General features: G+C 35.7%; 1 protein-coding gene across 1 annotated transcript; it reads left to right on the top strand.

Moving 5' to 3' along the window:
• The first annotated feature begins 611 nt into the window (after positions 1–611).
• On the top strand, positions 612–16467 carry zgc:136872 (uncharacterized protein LOC678524 homolog). The gene is made up of 22 exons (XM_051722992.1): positions 612–660; positions 2918–3167; positions 3444–3513; positions 4134–4252; positions 4635–4768; positions 5150–5324; positions 5416–5490; positions 6020–6105; positions 6214–6285; positions 6940–7100; positions 7200–7363; positions 8375–8386; positions 8491–8699; positions 8807–8840; positions 9608–9664; positions 9822–9879; positions 12463–12527; positions 12716–12784; positions 13516–13594; positions 14069–14185; positions 14493–14548; positions 14722–16467. Exons 2-22 carry the CDS (start codon positions 2931–2933, stop codon positions 14746–14748), a joined length of 2076 nt encoding a protein of 691 aa, XP_051578952.1. The 5' UTR covers positions 612–660; positions 2918–2930; the 3' UTR covers positions 14749–16467.
• Positions 16468–23441: the final 6974 nt, after the last annotated feature.

Below are 23441 nucleotides of genomic sequence, written 5' to 3'. Positions count from 1 at the left end.
CAACAGTTCAAAAAGATAGTGGGCAGGTCAAATCTAGCCTCTTTACAAGCGTTAGCTTGTTCAAAAATTCCTTTCAACTTCAAGGAAGGCTATACTGTGTAAATGAGGCATAATTTTAAAATCTGGACACAGTCTAGACAAGGTTTCTCACTCAGTGACCCATCAGGACATGTATGGAATATAGACATGTATATGGAAAATTCATGCATGCGAAAGAAATATGTATTAGCTGACATGCAAATGCATTTATATTTCTTTTTAAAGTCATTTATTTTTTTACTTTACAAACAGACATGTTGCATAAGTTTAAACATTAATTTAAAGGTTTATAGTATTGACCTTCAACCTCCTCATATCAGTGCCACCTTGTTTTCCATTATTTTATGAAGTTATTTTATGAGGTGAAGATGCACTGTATAAGAAGGTGACATCATGTGATGTACTGCAAGTAGGTAGGTAGTTCAGAACTCTCTGAGCCATGACGTGTGCCACTTTCCGGCCTGTTCCATGCAAATATTGACCTGAGAACCATAAACCTGATGTCACACCTGCTAAGTGGGTGGAGTCAGGCTTTAAATAGTGTCTCCTGTGACCTCTCCTCTTCCTTGCATTGAAAAACACAGAGTAATCTACCTACAACAGTGACAGTCACAGAGAAAGGTATGTTTCTGTCTTATATATTTCATTTATGGAATAGTCATGCTTTTAATGGAAATATGTATCAGCTGATATGCAAATGAATTTCTGTTTAAAGTCATTAATTTATCACATATACAAACAGACATGTTGTATAGTCAGTGAGATACATCCCTGCCACTTACTGTATCTGGGCATTTTATACTAAACAAAACCAGATAAATAGGTTTTGTATACATTTAAAGGGAAAGTGTGTAATTTTCTTTATGTTTACTATGCAATGACATATAGAAGTTAACTATTCATAGGTTGATTTCATGAAAAGTGTAAACACTGTGGGGCAGATCGCTAAAAAGTTGCGCCACTTTTGCAGGTGGTATTTCAGCGCAAATACCTGCGTCTTATTCACTAACCACCTGCAATCACTTTTAGCAGGTGCAGTCAGCGCTGCGTCTTCAATATTTAAATGAAGTCATTGTCATTCATTTCTGCGCAAACTACTTTCACTACTGTATCATGGGTAATGTAGTTATTTACAATTAATTCCACTATCAAACACGATTTTTAAACAATGAAGTTGAAATAACGCAGAAGGATGTTTTTAATGGAACAATCCACCGATGAACAACCTCGTAGCTCAAAGGTTTATGAATTATCCTTGAAAATCTATTAATCTATGTGATAAATAAATGAGATTTTTACTTCCGGAACCAGACTATTGCACTCTATTGCGCTCAGAATCGGACCACAAGATCAGAATTGCACGTGCAAATTGCGTTCAGCAGCGATTTTGTGCGCCGTTGCTTGATCTGCATAATTCCTTTAGTGAATCAGGCACTAAACGAGCACAGTTGGCGCGTGCAAAAAAATGGTGCTTTAGTGTGCGCAATGCATACTTAGTGAATCTGCATCCTGTGTCTCTGTGGCGCTTTCAAAACATTGCTCTGTTTTTTTTAGCATCCTGACCAGCCACAGCAACATCGGTTCAATTAAAAGTGTACGTTTAGGGCAGGACTAGCTGTTTATCTGACCAGTGCAAGACAGGGGGAGAGTATTTGGGAAATCTGTTTGAAAACATCACTTTTTGCAATTATTTTTGGTACTGAGGGTACAATATGCCAAAGGCACATCTTTTTTTTTTTTTGTGGAGCAACATAATTAGTTACAAAAAATAATAAATGCTGTTTGTTTTGATTAAAATGAATAATTTACTCCACACTTATAGAGGGTTATATTGATATATACTGTAGATATACAGTAGAGGCAATCATTTGTGAACTTATGCAAATACTTTTGAGACAGCAAGATGCTTTTTTATTTATTTTTTTTTGAGTAACAAATAAAGATAATACTTATTTAAAATAAGCACTTCAGAAAAAGGCACAGCATTTCCTGTTCACTTCAATCACAATTGTCATTTTATAACATCCCATGCATTCTATATACAAACGAATCTTGATCTGAATTGTGATTTGAACAGTGAGCTCATTTTAAACTTTCTTCATACTAAATGTATTCCTTCCACTTCAGAAATGTTTTACGGGGGTCTTTAGCCCCTGCAACAAGGGGCTTTTTACCCCAAAAACTATCCTTTCACTTATTGGACAGTTATTGAAAAACTTTTGATTTAATGAACTTGAACAAAACTTAAAAACAGGTATTTTGTCACAAAATAAATGTGATAATTTCAGCAATTCCCCTTAAATACATGCTCTGAATTACATAGATTTGCAACATTTTAAAAGTAATTAATTGTAAGATAAAATTACCTCCGACATTGCATGGTTTTGCAGTGCATAATGGCAAAAAGGTGTTTAAGAATGTGTTGTGGTAGCTGCTATTTATCCCCGTTGTACCCTAAATCAGTAGCGGTTCTATCTTGTATGGCGCGCTGTGCGAAACTCGCTTCAACATGCCCCTAAAGTTGTTGGGGGGATGGGTGGTGGGAGGGGTGGTGGTGGTTGTATGGTGCCTTTGGCGAAAACCCACTTCAACACGCCCCCAAAGTTGTTGACCTTCTGGGGGTTGTCTGTGTGGGTGCCTCGTGCTGCCCCCCCACCCCCCCCCAACCCCCGCAAGATGCCGCCCTGGGCAACTGCACCTGTCGCCCATGTCTAAAGTTAGTGCCGCAGATTACAAATTACACACTTTTATTACATTGTTTACTGCTACTGGTTCTGTACTTCTGTACTCTGCACAATGACAATGAAAGTGAATCTAATCTAATCTAATAACGAATAAAAAGTAAATAGAGACAAACGATGTGTTTTCTAATCAACAGATTTTGAGGTAAAATGCCAGCGTCTGGCGTGTGTTTAAACATTGTATCGGAGCGTAACCATAAAGATGGACAGGGGTCGCCCAGCAATCCTGAGATGTTTCTGGGTCAAGACTTCCACAGGTTGAAGACGTTTTGCCTGAGGGAACGACTCAGATTCATAGATAACTTGTTCCCACCGGAGAAAAAATCCATTGGTTTGGGGCCTCTGCCGTATGCTGACCTGGCCAGAGTGGTGTGGAAAAGACCACAGGTATGTGTGCATATTCAGATGCAAACACTTATCAAACTAAATTACTATAAAGTCAGCAGTTTAAATGTCCCTGAGTCCCTGTGAAATATGTAAAAGAAAATGCAAATGAAGACAGTCGTTGCAATGTGATGCCTAGCTCATGTTGACACTAGGGAGTAGGTGGTAGTAAAGAAACCTTGTTTACCCCCGGGGAGGAAATTTGCAGAGTCATGCATGATTTTGTTTGGTTTAGTCTTTGTAATCATCAAACTAGAGATAAAAATCTGTTTCTTTCAGGATCTGGTGTCAAATCCTATATACATTGTTGAAGGAACTTCAAGGTTTGATTTTATCCAGGGTAATTTAGGTAGGTCATCTGTGCTCTCTGTTTGTGAGTGCATTAGAAATTGTGTGTACACATAAAGTCTAACATAAAAATACCTGAGTATGTGAGCTAAACATAAGTTTGGATTTAATGTGAAGCAGAGAAGTCTTGTATCACCCTAAAAGTGTTTATTTTGAGATAATGAATTGCTTATTGCACATTATCCTGCTTATTATATAGCTAGTTAACAAATGAATGGACATGAAATATTGATTTGAGTGTAAATGATTTTATAACGTGAGAAAAAGAGTGTGGATTGATACAAGAGACAAGAAACTCAAACAGCTAGAATATTGGTTGCCTGGGGCAATTATACAGATTATTGCTTATATATATATATATATATATATATATATATATATATATATATATATATATATATATATATATATATATATATATATATACAGTGGAAAGAAAAAGAATGTGAACCCTTTGGAATTACCTGTATTTATGTATAAATGTGTCTTAAAATCTGGTTTGATCTTCATCAAGTTACAAATATATATATATATATATCTCCAGTGTAGTATACAGCAATTAACTCTCTCTGTTAATACAGTGTGTATTTAAATAATGTGCTCTATTGTGTGTTTATGAAGGTAACTGCTGGTTTTTGGCATCGGTCGGAGCTCTTACATTTCAAAGAAGGATTATGACGCAGATTATCCATGAAGAGCAAAATTTCTCTGTGGATTATGCAGGAATATTTCACTTTAGGGTAAATCTTCATCACTTTTAATGGCAAAAAAAAATAAAAATAAAAATTCAGAAGTTTAAATCATATTTTCATAAACTGAGACAATTTTTAAAGGGATATTTGACTTTAATTTGAATTTTCGTAATTCACTGAAAATCTTGCCTTCCACTGCAGCTCTCAAATTTCATTCATGCTTCTGCATTTTCGAACTTGGTGCGATGTATCGCATGTTTGGCATCAGCGATGTCAAATGACGTGTTTTCATATTAAAAATTTTAATATGCACAAGTATTCTCATTTCTGGGTGAACTTTTCCCTTAAAAATTGATGGTGCCTTTTAATTTGTATTTATATATTTATCTATTTATTGCATATCGCTAAACTATCAATTTCTTTTTTCCAGTTCTGGAGATTTGGAAAATGGGTTGATGTTGTTATTGACGACAAGCTACCGACGATTGACGGACGACTCGTCTTTGTTCAATCCAAAACACCAAATGAATTCTGGCCTGCTTTGCTAGAGAAAGCTTACGCTAAGTATGTTTCATGTGCAAAATATTGAAGAATATTTCACTATTAGATTTTAATCATAAATCAGTGGTCTAATGGTGATGCTTGAGGCTTAGACCTTTTAAATGACATAGAATTTGTCACGATTAATAAACAGACAAGCCTCAAGTGTGTGTGAGGTTACTAACTGTTTCTAAGGCCACATCCACACCAATTCATTTTCATTTGAAAACTCTGCATTCAAAACACTTCGATTTCGGTGTTGAAAAAGGCATTGCTCTGTGGACGAGAAGCATAAACGTACACAATTTAATGCATTTTCGGACTAAAACCTATTAGTGTGAACATGGCCTAACACATGGTCTAATGCAAAAACATTAATCCTGAATATTATTTTGATCTTTCCAGAGTCTGTGGCTCTTATGCAGATATGAATGCAGGAAACATCTCGGAAGCTCTGATGGACTTCACCGGTGGACCGCACATGACGTTCAAACTAAGTGAAGCAACGGAGAATCTGTGGGAACTTATGAGACGAGCCAGCCAATCAGAATCCTTGATGGGATGTGGTACTCCTGGAGGGGTGAGGATTGAATCTTAAATACTAATATTTGAGTCTCTTAAATAATGCATACTTGACACATCCATGTCCTAAAATCACGTTTTCTTTTTAGCCAGTGCTGCAAAATACAGTGTTACGCAACGGCCTTGTAGAAATGCACGCATACGCGGTCACAGGAGTTGCTGAGGTGAGGTCTGCTTATCTAAAAACGTACAGGTAAACAAAGAAAGAATGCTAACAGTTATGTATTCACTTCAATGAAACCTCATGGGAATGGGAAACATCAAAAGTGTGTTGAGCACATTACTGGTCGTATATTTCAATTTGCCTAAATATTCAAACGGATGTTGACCTAAAACATGATTTATAACCTTTACCAAAAATAATCATTCACTTTAAATATAGTATGTTGTGTAAAGATAATTGCACAATTCAAATATACTAACGCATTAGCTAAAACGAAAGTACAAAATCAATCAGTAACAATGATAAGACCAGCATATGTTGTGTTTTGGCAGCTGGTGTCTTTACTAGCTTCAACCAGTAAGACTTCTTTAGTCAAACAACTTCACCACAAAAAAAACATGCTGGTTTAAAAGCATTTTGTCTATGCTGATCAACCAGTTTGCCAGTTCCAAACCAACATATACCAGCCAGGCCTGGCATGGACATGCATGCTGGTCTAAGCTTTGTTCTTACAAGCTGTTCTCTCACAGGTTGTATGTCAGGGCCGTCCAGTGAAGCTGGTGAGAATCTTAAACCCTTGGGGACGTGGAGAATGGAACGGGGACTGGAGCGATAAGTCAGAATCTTTCACTGACATCTTAATGATTAAAGTTTATATATTATTCCTTCTATACATCATTTTACACGTTTACACATGATTGGCTTGTTAATACGATCTATTTAGTTCCCCTTTGTGGAAACTTGCACGATCTGAGGACCAAAGATACAACACTGTGCTCGACAACGGAGAATTCTGGTGAGCAAAACAGCTTAGTGACCCAAAATATTTGCCTCTAAAAATATATATCTGGTGAATAGCTCTTAATTTTCTAGCTTTGCTGCTTTTTAGACCCCAAGAAATCTAAACTGGAGTTTTATGGCTTTTAGTTTATGTCTGTTAGCTCTGAAAAGTTGACTTTCTATTGTATTATCCTGGAAAACAGACCGAAAGTATTGCTGACATCTTCTTGCAGTCTGGTTCATGTCCTTGACCAATATACAGTCGTTTTCTCTAGCATGAGAATGTCCCTACATCTAATACCACCAGCAATGCTCAAAATAACAATCAGCAAGTTTCAACCCAACTTCCTGTTTCAATTCAGTAGTTCGCAAGGTAATGTAATCCTGTAGAGAGGATAGTGTAAACATGTTTGGCTCGCTGTCCCTGGCGGTGAGATGGGAGGAGATGGGGTGGTGGAGGGATGCCGGGGGAATCGTTGCAATCATAGAGGTAAGCAGCTGTTATATACGCTTACTCTGGTTGGATTAAATTAACGTTCTCCTCCCAAACGTTGTTATGAAACTTCATTAGGAAGTGTGTCAACACAGGAAAGAAAGCTACGCTCATCTACTGTGCATTTTTGTTGCTTTAGTTGTGTATCAATATTTTACAAGCTCTGTATCTCTGTAGGATGTCTATGGAGGATTTCTGCAAGAATTATGAAAATGTGGATATATGCTGTACGGATATAAATGTTCTTGCTGGATCTCAGTCTTCCTCCTGGAAAACTGAAGTGCACAATGGCCAGTGGGTGATCGGAACTACAGCTGGGGGTTGCTTAAATAATCCAGGTAATCTAGCCCTTAGTTTACTCTTTGTTGAGGCATGATAATGTGAGCCCATAACAACCTGCAACTTTCACTTTTTTTTTCACTTTCACACGCTTATAGACAGTTTTTCCAAAAATCCCCAGTATCATGTGATACTTCAGAAGACGGCTGAAGATCCCAGAGAGGAAAACACTCCCAATATGCTGGTGTCTCTCACACAGAAATCTAACAAGAGAAACAGACACCTAGCAACCAATTTGCATATTGGCTTCGTCATTTATGAGGTTTGTAAAATTCACTCCAGGCTGTTTTTGTTATTTTTTTCCTGCTGAAAAGACCAAAATATGTTCTGGACGTTCATTTACAACATTGGATGCTGGTTAGCTGAGGCACCGATCCGCCACCGACATTTATCGACCAATTATTGACAAAGTTTTTTTTATTTTTTTCCTTGATCTTTTGACATAGAAGAGGTAAACATACTGTAAGTTTCAGAACTCAAAAAGAGCATTTGTTGAAACCAAGCTGTCAAAACGACTCGTTCTCTACTTCCTCCACATTGTGATGTCACAATGGTAGACATTTGTATCTGACCACCTCAAAAACAACACATCAGCACCTACTTTACCTTTAATCACTTTTGTAGCCCCGCCCAGCAGTGGTGAGCAGTGAGATGGCAATGAGAGAGAGCAGGTCAGTCAAGAGCAGAGAGCCAATCAGAACAGTGGGCGTTTACTGTCAAGTCTTAAAGGAGAAGCAGCACCAAAACAGAGCGTTTCTGACAGAGGGTCTGAATAAGGGTGGAATATGATCATGTATTAAAAATATATTATTGTTTTGTTTTTTTGTTTTTGTGCAAAACATATTACATATTAATGTTCATAAGTGTGAACATATTAAAATAATTCAAAAAGGCATGTCCCTCTAAAGCCTAATTCCTAAGCAAAACAGTGATCTGATGACAAAATAAGGTGGATAAGTGGATTTTTAAGCTAGTTTTTTGGTTAAAATCTGTATCGGTATTGGCCAAAAAATAAATACAAATAATATTGGTGCATACCCACTAGCTTAACCAGCAAAGCTACCTTGGTCAGTCTTGCTGTTGATCAGTATGGATATTGCTGGTCCACCAAACCAGCACAAACCAACCTTGATGAGCACAAGAATTCATGCTGGTTTATGTTGGTCTTTTCAGCAGGGTTTGGCAAAACTCCTGATCATATGAAGACAACATTTAATACTTGGACATTTATTTAATTATTTATTTATTTATTTTTTGTTCCTTACTCTTATAGGTCCCAGCTCATGTACGTATTTAAAATTTTTCAATAAATTTAGTTGAACATTGGGTTTGTTTTTGCATGAAGGAACGGAGCAATGATCATTTGTCGTCCTTTTTCTTATTCTCCAGTTGAAGGACCATAAAGGAAAATTCTCTGCGTCATTCTTCAAATCCACCCCTCCTGTTGGAAAAGTCAAAAACTTCCTCAATGCTCGAGAAATCATGGAGTTTTTCAGACTCAAAGCGGGCGAATACCTCATCGTCCCGTCAACTTTCGACCAGAATGAAGCTTCATCTTTCATTCTGATGATTTATTCAAAGACAAAAGCCATCGTTCAGTAAGCATTATTATTATTAGCATTAGTGTTTTTAGTCTTATATTATATTCTAGTACTTTGCAGTATGTTGTATTAAAATATTAAAGATTTTGACTTTGTGTCTTCAGAGACAGTTCTGGATATGGCATCACAAGAACAAAGGTACATCACTCAACTCAAAGTTTGGACACACTTATTCTTTATTAGCAGTATTTTACACATTTTTGAATAATAGTAAGTCATCAAACCTGTAAAATAATACAAATGCAAATATGGAAATGATGTACAGACAAAAAAAGGCACTTACAATGGAAGAGAATGTGAAGCTTATAATTTTATAAAAGCACTTACATTAATTTTTATGTTGAAACTCATGGATTATTTGAGCTGTTGTTGTTTAAATCATCAATTTTTCGGTTGTTTTGGGGTTTTATGGTTTACAAAGTTGTAAAAATGGATATGTTTACACAGAAAAGTTTAGTAAGTGATTTTTTCACAGTAAAATCATGTTAACACACATATTGTTTATGTCTTGTGTCTATACTTTTGAAACGGTGAGTATTTTAACATTTACAGATTGGCCCCATTGACTTGCATTGTAAGTGTCTCACTGGAACACAGATTTTCCTTTTTTTTTATTTTATTTTTTTTAAAGGAAGGACAAGTTGAAATTAGTCAATACATTTTTGGAGTAATCCACATTATGCCACAAATGCTGTCGATTGAGCCTAGAATATTATATTTTGTAATAATTTTCATATGTAGGCAAGCAAAGCCTTTAGATCAAACATTTTAGGCTCATGAGAAACAAATTCAGTCAAGTGTGTCCAAATCGTTGACTATATTTGCACGTGTAAGTCAGTTAAATACGTTTTGCCAGTAGACATTCAAATTGCTAATACACATTCAAATTTGCTCCTTTTTCTCAGATCATTCCTAGGGATAATGATGACTCATTCCCGCTCTTTCTACAATATGCAGATCAGGTACTCTATAACATTTCTGGATATTAAGTAAATGTGAATGTCTGTGATCATTTTGCGTAAACACTGCACATGTTAAATACTTCATGTTGCATATGTATTGTTGAAAAATCTACTGACATGTAAATAAACTTACGTCACAATTTTCTATTTTTAAAAGTATGGCGAGGTGGATGCAGAGCGTCTTCAAAGACTTCTGAATGATAACCTTCACGCAGGTAATGTTTCTACCTACCAAGTCGCAAAATAAGCAAATATTTTAAGTTTGAGTTTAACCTCCTGAGACCCCCGCGTGACCGCTGTGTGCATTTTACATTCCCCTTTTTGAATTGTAATTAGTAGTCCCTAAGAAACATGACATTTTTTTGTTTTTTCTAGAGCAAATGTTCTCATATGTGGACAGCAGGACTAAGCTGTAAAATTTTAAATAATACCAAGCTATAGAAAGTCAGATTTATTTATTTTTTTATTGTTTATTCTGTTTCCAGAAATGTTGGTTATTCATGTCTCTGAGACATTACAGAATTTACATAAAAAATTAGCATAAATCATTCTGATTTAAAGTAATGTCCAGCATCATCCAATCATGCCAACCATGTTAAAATAAAATGATACATTATAAATTCTGAACCTATGTACTGATTATCATTGTCCCATGTCTGCCAAACATGTCGAGTGATCCAAACATCATCTGCAGCCTGAAACTGAACTTTTGGTCAGATTTAAGGAGTGAATGCACTTAGCTGTATAGAGAGCTATAGCATGCTCCCTCGCACCCTATTTAGTGAATGACTTAACCTCCAGTGTGCTGTCTGTCTGCACTGGTCTCAGAACAGTTTGAAATGCACCTTATTTTCATCCTAACTCCATATAAAGCCTCTGAAAGAAACATTTCAAAAAGGTAGTGGGCAGGGTGAGTGGGGTCCCGAGTGATTTTTCCAGCCTTTTTCCTCACTCTGGGAGTGTATAGTTCTTGAAGAGGGGGCAGGGGCAACCAATAATACTCTCAGCAGTCCGAACTGTCCTTTGTAGTCTTCTGATGTCTGATTTCATAGCTAAACCAAATCAGACAGTTATTGAAGTGCAGAGGACAGACTCAATGACTGTTGAGTAAAACTGTATCAGCAGCACCTGTGGCAGATTGAATTTCCTCAGCTGGCGAAGGAAGTACAACCTCTGCTGGGTCTTTTTCACAATGGAGTCAATGTGGGTCTCCCACTTCAGGTCCAGTGAGATGGTAGTGCCCAGGAACCTGAATGACTCCACTGCTGCCACAGTGCTGTTTAGAATGGTGAGGGGGGTCAGTGTTGGGGTGTTTCTCCTAAAGTCCACAATGATCTCCACCATTCTGAGCGTGTTCAGCTCAAGGTTGTTTTGACTGCACCAGACAGCCAGCTGTTCAACCTTCCTTCTGTAGTCCACAAAAAGGATACTTGCATATATACCTGGTCTGTCCAGATGTTGCAGGATATGATGCAATCCAATGTTGACTGCATCATCCACAGACCTGTTTGCTTGATAAGCAAATTGAAGGGGATATAGAAAGTGTCCAGTGATGTTCTTCAGGTGGGCTAACACCGGTCTCTCAATGATTTCATGACCACAGACATCAGGGCAACAGGTCTGTAGTCATTAAGTCCTGTGATTTTTGGTTTCTTTGGGATGGGGATGATAGTGGAACATTTGAAGCGGCATGGGACTGCTCCAGTGATCTACTGAAGATCTGTGTGAAGATAGGAGCCAGCTGGTTAGCACAGGATCTAAGACATGCAGGTGAAATGCCATCTGGTCCCTGTGCTTTCCTTATCCTTTGTTTTCAAAAGACATGGCACACATCATCTTCACAGATCTTAAGTGCAGGTTGAGTAGCAGGAGGGGGGAGGAGAGGGGTTGCAGGAGGTGTTTTTGTGAAGTGAAGGTCAGAGTGGGTGTGGGGTGTGAGATTGGGCCTTTCAAATCTGCAGTAGAACACATTCAGGTCGTCAGCCAGTTGTTGGTTCTCTACAGGTTTGCGGGTAGGAGTCCTGTAATTTGTGAGTTGTTTCATGCAACTCCACACTGATGCAGGGTCATTAGCTGAAAACTTGTTTTTCAGTTTCTCAGAGTATCTTCTTTTAGCCACTCTGATCTCGTTGTTCAGTGTGTTCCTGGCCTAATTGTACAAGACTTTATCCCCACCCCTGTAAGCATCCTCTTTGGCCTGATGAAGCTGCCTGAGCTCTGCTGTAAACCACGGTATGTCGTTGTTGAACTTTAAATAAGTCCTAGTAGGAATGCACATATCCTCACAGAAACTGACATATGATGTCACGGTATCTGTGAGCTCATCCAGGTCTGTAGCTGCAGCCTCGAAAACACTCCAATCTGTGCAATCAAAGCAGGCTTGTAGTTCCCACTCTGCTTCATTGGTCCATCTCTTTACAGTCCTTAATACTGTATTGGTTGATTTTAATTTATGCCTGTAGGTTGGAAGAAGATGAACCAGACAGTGATCAGAGAGTCCCAAATCTTCTCTAGGGACAGAGCGATATGCATCCTTTATTATTGTGTAACAACACTGTGTGCTGCAACATGGTGTCAAAAGTTTAACCCTTTAATGACAGCTCAGAGTCTCCTGAACTGAGATCAGTCGGTTTAAATGAATTTAAATTATGCATTGTGTATAGCAAAGCCAAAATAATGTCCACGCATGTGTATGCGGGGTCGCACAAGGTTAAAGCATTCATTTGCAAAGCCCCCGAAGTTTTGCCTTGTAATCAGTGATTCAGTTTTGTTTTGTTTTATTTTGTCTGATCTTTTAGGACTTTCTCAGAAACCTAAAGGATTTAGCTTGGATTTGTGTAAGAGTATGGTGGCGCTGATGGATGTATCCTTTACTGTGAGAGTCCCGAGCGATTAGAGTGGAAAAAAAAAGGTTTTTAAATGAAAAATAAGAATGCTTTATTGTTTTAGAAACGTGTGTGTTGTTTGTCATTTGTAAATTTTTGGGCACAAATTCACATCATTCATATTTTACTACGTTACTGCATAAGATTCTTTAACACAACTATATAGCTCACTGTCACTGGAAGACTCTGTGAATTTGAATGTCTTCGTCTTTGGAAACGAGTTGAAATGCTGAAGGTAAAGTTTCTCTAGATGTGCTTTAAATCTTCACTTAAAGGAAAATTCCAGCCAAAATTCCGGGTTCAGTACAAGTTAAGCTCAATCGACAGCATTTGTGGCATAATGTTGATTACCACAAAAAATTTCACTCATCCATCCTTTAAAAAAAGCAAAAAAAATCAAGGTTACAGTGAGACATTTACAATGGAAGTCAATGGGGGCCAATCCATAGATGTTAAAATACTGTTTCAAAAGTATAGACACAAGACATAAACAATATGTCCATTAACATGATTTTACTGTGATAAAATCACTTACTAACCGCATCTGTGTAAAGTTATATACAATTTTACAACTTTGCCATGATGACGTAACATTGTCAACCTTGCAATCCTGCAAAAACGATGATTTAAACAACATTACGGCTCAAATAACACACAAGTTTTAACAGAAGAATGAATGTAAGTGATTTTATAAAATCATAAGCTTCACATATCTGCCTTTAAATCCTCCAAAAATTGGCCCCATTCACTTCCATTGTAAGTGCCTCTCTGTAACACAGATATTTTATTCTTTTTTTTTTTATGCCACAGCTGCTGTCGATTGAGATGAACTTGTATTGAAACAGGGATATTCTTTAAAGTGGCTCATATTATAAACTAAAGTAATGAGGAATCATTGCCGATTGTATCAAGTCTTCTCTTTGATCTTTCAGTTTGAATGTGTTTGTTCTTTTATATGTTTCTCAGGACATTTTCTATCATAAGGACATCTCTCATACTGGAACTCTCTCTCTGAACGAACTCCAGAATGCTCTCCAAGCTGCAGGTACACAAAAAAAGACCAAAAATTACCATGATTTTACAGTACTGTTTTTTTGCTCCTATGGTAAAGTAATATGGGTTTTTGGTACTTCTAACATGGTAGTTTCATGGTATTTTTGGTACTCTGAAGGTACTTTTTTTGTAAGTGATGTACCAGGGCACTGCCATGTTTTTGGACATGTACAGTATAGTGACCTTAAATTGGGGAACCATATAGTACCATAGCACATATCAAAGTACCATGGTATTATTACCATATGATACCATCACTCTATCATGTCACAGTACTTTTTATAAAGGTAAATTTAGTCTCCTAACTAACGCAGTTATCTATTCAACGGATCAATAGTTCTGACCTCAAGTTATAAATCAATCAATATATTGCATGCTATGTTAAAGTACTATTTACACACAGAACATGCAAAGTAATCGAGCTGACTCTAAAGAATTAATCTGCTCATATTTCTGCTTTATCAAGGGTTTGTATTGAGTGACAGTATGCTGAATCTCATGGCTCTACGATACGGTGACTCTAGTGGACAGATTAATCTAGAGAACTTTGTTTTCCTCATTCTACGCATGGAATGCATGGACAGTGAGTGTAAAAACTTTTTGTGGTACTAATTATTAAGTACAGTTTTCAATTATTGTCTACAATGACATCTTAAATGTAGGACATGAGTCATCACAGTAAAGATAAGATAGTTAAAAATTAATTGCATGCATCATCATTGAATCCTGTCTTATAAAGAAAAACCGAGAACACTGGAAAACACCTAAATTTGACCTCTCTAGGGCATTATACTGCTGTCAAGGTTTGTTTGATTTACGGTAGTTAATGTGATTAATGATACACTTACAGACTTTAGATATTGCATGTAAACTAATATTAATATCTCCAGAAACATTCAAGAGGATCGCTGCTGGAGGGCAAGGCATGATGCTTCAAGAAAATGAGGTAATGCTTTTTTGCAACAAAATTGCAAAAACCTGTTTGAAAATAATAATAATACTGTAACTTTAGCCATTTTTTATTTATTATTATTTTTTATTTTTTTAATTAAACACTTCACTTTTAAAGTAATTCACCTTTTTTGATAATTAAGTAACAGTTACTGCTTTTTCTTGTAGTGGATGCATCTCACCATGTACTCATGAGTCGGATGTGACATCAAACATACTAAGAATCTGGATCCAGGACAAACTTTTGAGACCTCATATCTGTCCGAAGATTTAAATGCAACTGGCCTCATACTTGAAACATTTTGCATTCACCCACAAATGAACAACTTGTACCCGCCATTATGTTGCTCCAATCCCGTAATACTTTTTTTTTTTATTCTGTGGAGCACAAAAGGAGATGTTAGGCAGAATGTTAGGGACTGACAGCCTCAGTCACCATTCACTTTCATTGTATGGACAAATGATGCAATGAAAATGAATGGTGACGAAGGTTGTCATTCTGCCTAACATCTTTTGTGGTCCATGGATAAAAAAAAAGAAATAAAAAAAAAATCATATAGATTCAGAACAACATGAAGGTGAATAAATGATGACAGAATTTTCATTTACAAGGTTGCTGCAGAGTTTTTAAAATCAAATTTAAGATTTTAAGACCTTTTTCAAGACCTGAACAAATAAAATGAATACAGTATCCCCATACCAAAACAAACCAACACAATCTCAAAATAAATCATGTAACACAGACTCTTAAAGAGGCAGGAGCACACATTCAGCATGGCCTTAACATTGCTTATCAGTAAAACAGGGTAGGATATATGTATGTTTAAAATACTCAAGACAAATTTACCACATTTATATCACATTAAAATTGGTTTATGTACCATTATACAAATAGACGCAAATTAGAGGTTGACCAATATTGTGCTCTGTGCTTGAAGTGGGCGGGTACTCACTGGTACGCAGTACCTGCAATTCTCTCATTTAGTCAACAGAGTACCGGCAGTTTTTCTTGCGTACCACCACTTCTCAGAGTCTCCCGGTACAATGTAATGTACTTATTTAATGTAAGTCAGTGATTTGATGAGGCCTGCCAATCACTTTTATCTGACCTTCCAAATGATTTTGATAAAATTGCAGAAAATATCCAAACGCTCTCTGCACAAAACTCAGCGGTGTGTTTAACAACACTCAACGTGCAACAGTAGCAGCGGCGGTCATCAAGCATTCCGTGGTCCAGTTCCAGTTAGCTTCTTATTCTCTGTTATTGTCTGTAGTGCTCGTAAAAAGATTATGTGACGTGTCACTGAACTTGCCTATGCATACTGTATATCCTGACTGTGTTTGGTTCTACATACAGATATGTGTCAGCGTTCACAATCCTGAACATCATCATATCAGTTTGTTCACCATTTCTAATGATGATCTGCACAAGTATCTGGCTCTTGTGTGCAATATCACAGTATGTGCGTTTTTGTTTTACAGTTATTTTGTGTAAAAAGACAATTCTACATTAGATTGCCCTTGTTGTCTTATGTGGGCTGATATTGAACAAAAACAGTCTCGCAAGATCATTTACCAAAAAATAAAAAATGTAATTTAATACTAATAAGGAGAGTACCTGCCCTTTTTTTCAAGCACTGATTGTGCTGATTCAATTATGTGTTGAAAGAGAGCCAGTTAATCTGCCAGTAGTTTTTAAAATTGGTAGCCTGTATTAAATGTTCTTAGTCTTTTCTTCCTGTGATGGGGAGGGCCAGACAGAGGCTACAAGAGTCCAAATTTAATTAAATTCCAGATACACTTTAAAGGCACTTTAACTTGAAAAATACACCAGGGACTCTTATTTTGAAATGTATGTGCTTCACTGCTTCCAGCTGATCAGTCAAACAGATAAGGGAAATAAACTGTATACTCCTATAATAATCGTATTACAATATAAACAATTAAAAGTAAACATTGTCATATTTCATCAACACTACATCATCACTATCAACAGGTGATCATTAGTGATCGGTGATCACTTGTCATACATTTCCGATATGGCCTAATGATTGTAAACTGCTCTGCAACAGCGGAAAACACTCACAATCCGCCGCGTGCTTGGAGAAAATAAAAAAGTGCTGCATTTTCACTCTCAAACACGCAGCGCAGGCATTTATTTAATTAAATCATATTCTTTTAAGTTTGATAATCACATTAGGTCATATCATGATTCCTGTCTTTCCGCCCCCAAATTTAAGACCTTTTAAAATTATAATTAAAGGAGCAATATGTAACATTGACATCAAGCATTTAAAATGGATACTGCAGTCCTAATTCATAATATTGGAGAGAGTTGTCTCCCCCGCCCCCTCCTCCCCAGACACGAAGCTCACGCGGGTTGCCAGGTTGAGGACACGCAACAGGAACGAGCAAACTGACAATGGCAAGTGACTAGCCTTACACTGTAAGCTGATCAGCTAATGTATATGTTTGCAATGATTTTATTGTTTGCACATTATAAACCAGCTCATGTGGATTTTTTATAACTCAGTCAATGTTAGCTAGATGTATTGCTGTCTTCCATGGCTGCAGCACGCTGTGTTTGCCCACTAACTTGCTTTAAATCTGGCAACCTGGGGTGTCGAAATACTATTGGGAAATGGGCAGTGGGCGGGATCACACATGCCAAAACACAAACAGAAATTCCGGCCCGGAACGGACATTTCAAAGTAAAATATACTGGCTGTAGCACAGTTTTCGGAGAAGCCAGTATTTCAACTTAGCATGTTTCCTAAATCTCTGATAAAATATTATGATAATTTTATGCTTTAGTACAGTAAATATATTACATACTGCACCTTTAAGACTTTTATTGTATCATTTAAGATATTTAAGTCTTTTTATGACCTTACATTTTGGAAAACTGAATTTAAGACATTTTAAAACTTTTTAATGATCCGCGGGAACCCTGATTTATAAGCTAACAACTGAAGTATAATTTATTTATAAACCCTTTTGCCCAAATTAACTTGAACTTTGAACTAACGATTGGTCAAATGTGTTGATTTTTAAGGTGCAGTTAAATGAATGATTGTATTCCAGCATGTTACCATGTGTTTTTGATGGTTTTTAATAGACTCTTTCTTTCTCTACGTTAGTGAAGTAGCCTCAAATACAGCATAAATAACACAGCTCAAGAACAAAACCCTAATAAAAATATACCTGATAATAATGACCAGATCATGGGAGGTTGAACTGACTGATGTTAGCTTGGTAGAAACCACGCAAAAGAATAAGTATAAATTGAAGTCTGACATATTTACATATGCAAGTTTAACCGATCTAATTTGCAAGTGAAGCACAAAAAGCGGCCTGTTATATTAACGACATGTCTTGTTCACACATATCAAAGTCCTTTTCAAGGCCACCACTTTACAAAAAGAAAATGCTGTACTGTGCATTGCATAATATAGTTTGTTGGGGAAAGTGTTATTTTTAGGCTAATTGCTTAAGTGCTTTGAAGCAGAACTTACAATTTTAAATTAACCTAAGCTGATGATGTCAGTTGAGTAGAAATCAAATGATTTGTTTGATTTGGTATATTAAGTAGGTTAGGAAAGTAAATGGCTTTACAACTTAATAATTAACTAACTTGGGTTTTTGCCCTTGCAATACACCAATCACATGGTCTGTCCCCCTGGACCCACTTTAAATGTTGTTTATAAATGATATTAAAAATGTGTGCCAAGCAAAAGCATTAGTAAGGTGAGCAAAGAGGAAAATGACAGAAGTAGGCCCAAATCTTTGAATCTTTGGATTCATCCTGATTCCTTCCTCCCAACACAGTCTGTAAATGATTACCTGCTTTTTTTGTTTTGTTTGTGTTTAATAGTACCTGGCAGAACCAGACTCACCCTTGTCTCTGGATATCTTTAAGATGCTCTGTGTACTTATAGGGTGGGACACGCCTGATAACAAAAACATTATTTGAGTTTACTGTACGCCAACATCAATCAATAGTTCAAAAGACAGAGAGGGCATTTGAAAGAAGCATTATATAATACAAAAGATGACATTTGCAGTGAACTTGTGTAGTAATGGTTGAAACCCTTTCCATTGCTCCAGTCTTCCTGTGCGCAGCCAGCCGAAACAACCAGTTATTCTTGCATTTCCTTTTTTCTCTGAATTAGACACAGAACAAAACTATTTAAATAGAAGTTTCAATATGCTCTAGAGTCATCCGGAACAACTGGTTCTTATTACCATTTCATGTTTCCTCGCAATTAGACAGCAAGGTACTTTCAGCGATCTAAAGTTCAGTATATTGAATTGCAAAAGACACATGTGGTCAATCAGTAAATCAACAGTACTTTCAGCATTGGATGTTAATGTTGTTTTGTCTGTAGTGCCCACAAGCGGTGTATTCTCGTAAAGGCACACTTGGTAATCACCTGCTGTCATTTCTTTATATAAGAGGTCATAGCTTCATGCCTTCACTACCAAACAAAACAAGTTTTTTTGGTTTTTACTATACATTCTTAAAATATTTGCTCAAATATTAAATCATGTTATTTTTCTTTTATCACAGTATAACATTTAAGTGAATATGGAGGGTATTTTGAATAATTTTAACTTCACTTTGAACAGTCATTTTTGCCATGTTCCAGCTTTTATCAGCAATGGATTTGACGAATTCTGTGAATTTTTTGTGGTATTAGTTGGTTTGTGTTACTCTGAAACATTCCATCCTGTTTGATAAAAGTTACAGAAATTGGTATGATCAAATTAAAATGTCAAAAGATGAAAAAATTAAAATAATCTAAATAAATTTCAAGTTGACTCCTTCATGTAATAGGCTAATATTTTAGCCTGTTTTAAGATTTACACATTTCAATTTCATAACAAAATTCCATCCAATTGCATTGTCATTTTTAACTAAATTAAATTAATAATACTTCAAATATTTAGTTATTTTGTTTAGGATGACTAAATTCAATTTGACCCTTTAAGCTTGAAGGTGTTTTTAAAGATTTTCTGTTTCAGTGGCATACCCCAAATTAAAGCCTTATAAGTTGACAAAACAAACAGGGAGGGTCAAGTGTTTGGTATTATTGTAAAGAAAAAAATATTAATGTTTTAATGATAAAAATTATGATACATTCTGACACTTTTAGCCTAAGAAACTGCTAAAAAAAAAAAGCCAATATTTGCCAAATATTTTCTTATGTCTTATTTTTCTTATTTGATATCTCTGGGTATAAATAAGGTGGCTCCAATCATGTCAACTGCATCTGAGAAACATTTTGTGTTGACACGGCAAAGCAATCAAAAGTTATAGCATTACAAACATAATTTATCATAGTGTCCAAAAATGTCTCCATGTGTCCAAAAGCCTCTCCGAACAAATAAAACATAATAATTGTACATAAGAACTAATTACACATGCAAACACAACAATAACTAAAGGTTTGCATAGCATGCAGACATGATTTTAGTAATGAGATTTCACAGAATGAGTTTCATTCTGTGTCATTTGAGTCATCATTGAGTCTGTGTCATGTATTTGGCGCCATCTCCTGGTGGCCATATGTAACATTGTGCTTCATGTGGATTATCTAATGATCTATGCATCTGATTACTTTGTGTGTGGGCTCGTTTGAAAGATAATCACCTCCTCTAAGTAATGATATGATATTTTTAATGATTTGTTTTCTTCTGTTTATTTTTCATGAAGTTATAAGCGAACAAACAGCATATAAGCAACACCAACATAGTAGTCAAAGACATAGCTATTACTCGCTATATTTTGCGATGTAATTTTATATGTATGTGAGTAAAACAAATAGGCTGAATATATTCTACTCATTTAGAGCTTTCCAACAACATATGACACATGGCTATTTGATCAGTTTGATGTTTTTACTGATTGTAATAATATACACAGTGCAATTTATTTTATATATAAATGATAAAAACGTAACACTTCTGATTTGTCTGCAAATTTCAAAGCACTTGTTCAGAAAAAAAAACAACTAGTGCTTCTAAGCTTTCAAACAATACCTATTTTGTGTTGGCCAAGACTGTAGTTATTAATATTTTGACAATTATTTTTGCCGCCAGAGCTGAAAGGGTTAATGGAATTTTGATATGAAATTGAAATGTGTAAATCTTAAAATTCTTAGTTTTTGGAGATTATTTTTCAGTGAGCAATGGCTTTTGCTCTTTATTTCCATCCATTTTCATGACAATGTTTAAAGTAAAGTTGTAATTGACAAAGTAATAATTAATTCATTTTAAGTGTCTGTGTTTTACCAGAGCATGGGTAGTATGGGAACATTTCCTTAATTTACAAAACAAGCATCGGCCTTTCTATTTTTTAAAATGTTAAATAGTTCAAAAGCTACTGCCTGACAGGAATGACCTAAGTGTAACTTACAGTTTTAAAGGCATATACTGAAGTCTTTTGTTCTTCTTTCTAAAGGTACTCGTAGATTTCTGTACTCATAAAATTTGCACTCAGTTCTGTGAATCCACAAGCAGTTTATTCAGAGAGTTTACATATGTCCAGTAAACAATGTTTTGTTTTATGTGTGCTACTAAAAGGCAGAATAGTGATGACATTTTTACTTTGTTGTGATATGGTATACATTGTCTAGGCAGTATAAAAGTAGGATGCAATGTTGATGAATACATGTGCAACCTCTAGACGCCACATACCAGAGATACATATCTGGATCAACTGTATGAAAACGATTTAAAAAAATGTCTTTGGAATGCTCAAGACTCAAGAGGATCTGTAGGCCTACTCATGTCCAGCATTTGGTTTTCTGAAGTAACACATCACTATATGGAGCGTCAAACCTTTGTTAAGGTAATGCCAAACATAATCTTCAGTTAGTACTGATCAAATGGCTGAAAACCAATCAAGAAATGTATAGCTGCATAACACATTTTCTCTCCAATGTGCTTATTTGATCTGTTGCATTTTCTCTGGACCACTAGAGATTTCTGGCCAATAATAACAGCATTAGTGCAATTTAAAGGGATAGTTCATTTTCATTTTGGGGTGAACTATCCCTTTAAAGAGCTAAAGAAGTTCCGGTTCATGTTTCTGTTTCTGTAATAGTTTGTAGACTACATACAAGTAATGTGAAGAAAAGCTTCAACAGTCATACATTCCATTTTAAATGTATATACATTTTAAAGGCATAACATACCAGAGGTTAATAGTTGCATAGCCTGAAATGTGTAATATGGTTTCTTCAGTAGTTTGAGATACTCAGTTTTGCGGACATCGCCATAATAGCTCATAACAGTATATAGTTCTGCCTGATACCAGTTATATCACATTAAAAGTACAAACAACCCATAGTACTTTACTTTTATACATACAAGAAGTGTTCACACATGAATGTAAACCATGAATTCCATGGTCGAATGGACGATGATTTTTACGTGAAAAAACCAAACATTCTTTAACAGATGATTTGACTGATGTAACTTCAAGTGCAACATTTATCAGTAAAAAGGAAACAAAAGTTTGCCATACTTGTAGAAAAAAAAGACCCATGTATAGCTTTTGTATATAGCTATAAAGGATATACAAACAAAAACATCCCATGAACGCTTGGCTCTCCTATGTCGCCAGTTAATGAAAAGTATTACTTACGCTAAGAATCCCGCTGCTTTGTTTTCATTATTGCTATAAACATGTATTGGAATTATTTCTGAAGTGTTCCATCCATTGTTGTGAGCATTCAGTGTTGAAGACATTTGTGTGTCAATACAAATTCCAATAATGATTCTTGGGAAACAGGACATGATGGATATTGAGGATTTTTTTCGGATGATCTGGAAGACGCAACTGCGTTAGTCTTCATTCAATCAGGTTTGATTATGTTTGTTCTGTGGTAGAGTAAAGAGTTTGGGTGATGAATCCTGTGAAGTAAATGTTCTGGTCATATTTTACCCCTACGGGAGCCCCTTAGAGGAAAGGGTGGGAATTTTGTTTTCTGAAATTGTTTTGCAATAAATTTACCATGGTTTTACTACAGTAACCATATTTTAATCATGGTATTTGTAGTGAAACCATAGTGATAATACAGGAAAATGAAAATTATGGCAATACAAATAATAATTTTGTAGTTATTATGGTTTTACTTTACAAATACCATAGTTTAACTATGGTTTTACTATAGTAGGCCTAATATTGTAGACTGCAGTAACCAGAGTTTTTGGCGGAAATAATTTTTCTATAGTTATATTGAAGTAACTATAAAAAAGTAAGTTAATAACCATGTTTGGGGGGTTTGGGGCGGAAGCCATGGTTTTAATACTGTATCCATATAGTAAACATGGTTTTAGTCTAGATTAACCATGGTAATTCTTGTGGTTACTATGGTTTTAGTACAAATATTTGTATTTTATTTTATTTTTTTTACATTCGATGTTTGCATATTTTAATTTTAAAAATCATTGTGCAACAGCATCTTTTTTGTTTAATACAGTAAAAAAAGATGCCTGTGTTACTGTGATTAGAACCATCATTGAAAACAATGTGAATAGTAAAAGTAAAATATCAGGACGCATTACAATAAAAAAATATGCATAACCACAAAATTATCATTTTTATTACTGTAGTTGTCCTTTTCCTGTATTATTACTATGGTTTTACTACGAATAGGGTTAAGATATGGTTGCTATTGTAAAACCATGGTAAATTTATTGTGAGGGAATGCAATTCTAAACTATTTTCTGAAATATTTCAGAAAAAACTAAATTACAATAATTCCCGCTCTGTTCTCTAAGAGGTTTCGTAACCCCCCCGTCAATAGTAAAAAAAATAAAAATAAAAAAATAATGAAATTATAATTTGCATAATGAAAATAAAGCCTACATTTAGGACT

The sequence above is a fragment of the Myxocyprinus asiaticus genome, chromosome 17 (genome assembly GCF_019703515.2).
Source record: "Myxocyprinus asiaticus isolate MX2 ecotype Aquarium Trade chromosome 17, UBuf_Myxa_2, whole genome shotgun sequence".
Taxonomy (NCBI): domain Eukaryota; kingdom Metazoa; phylum Chordata; class Actinopteri; order Cypriniformes; family Catostomidae; genus Myxocyprinus; species Myxocyprinus asiaticus.
The sequence above is the reverse complement of the archived record's forward strand: the minus strand, read 5'-3'. Positions and strand labels throughout refer to the sequence as shown.

What these genes read in the sequence shown, in the direction of transcription:
- zgc:136872 (XM_051722992.1), top strand. Translation starts at nt 2,931, where the DNA reads ATGCCAGCGTCTGGCGTGTGTTTAAACATTGTATCGGAGCGTAACCAT. An exon ending in CTCGACAACGGAGAATTCTG is followed by an intron (nt 6,286 to 6,939) that starts GTGAGCAAAACA and finishes GTATCTCTGTAG; the next exon opens with GATGTCTATGGAGGATTTCT. An exon ending in TTCTACAATATGCAGATCAG is followed by an intron (nt 9,665 to 9,821) that starts GTACTCTATAAC and finishes TATTTTTAAAAG; the next exon opens with TATGGCGAGGTGGATGCAGA.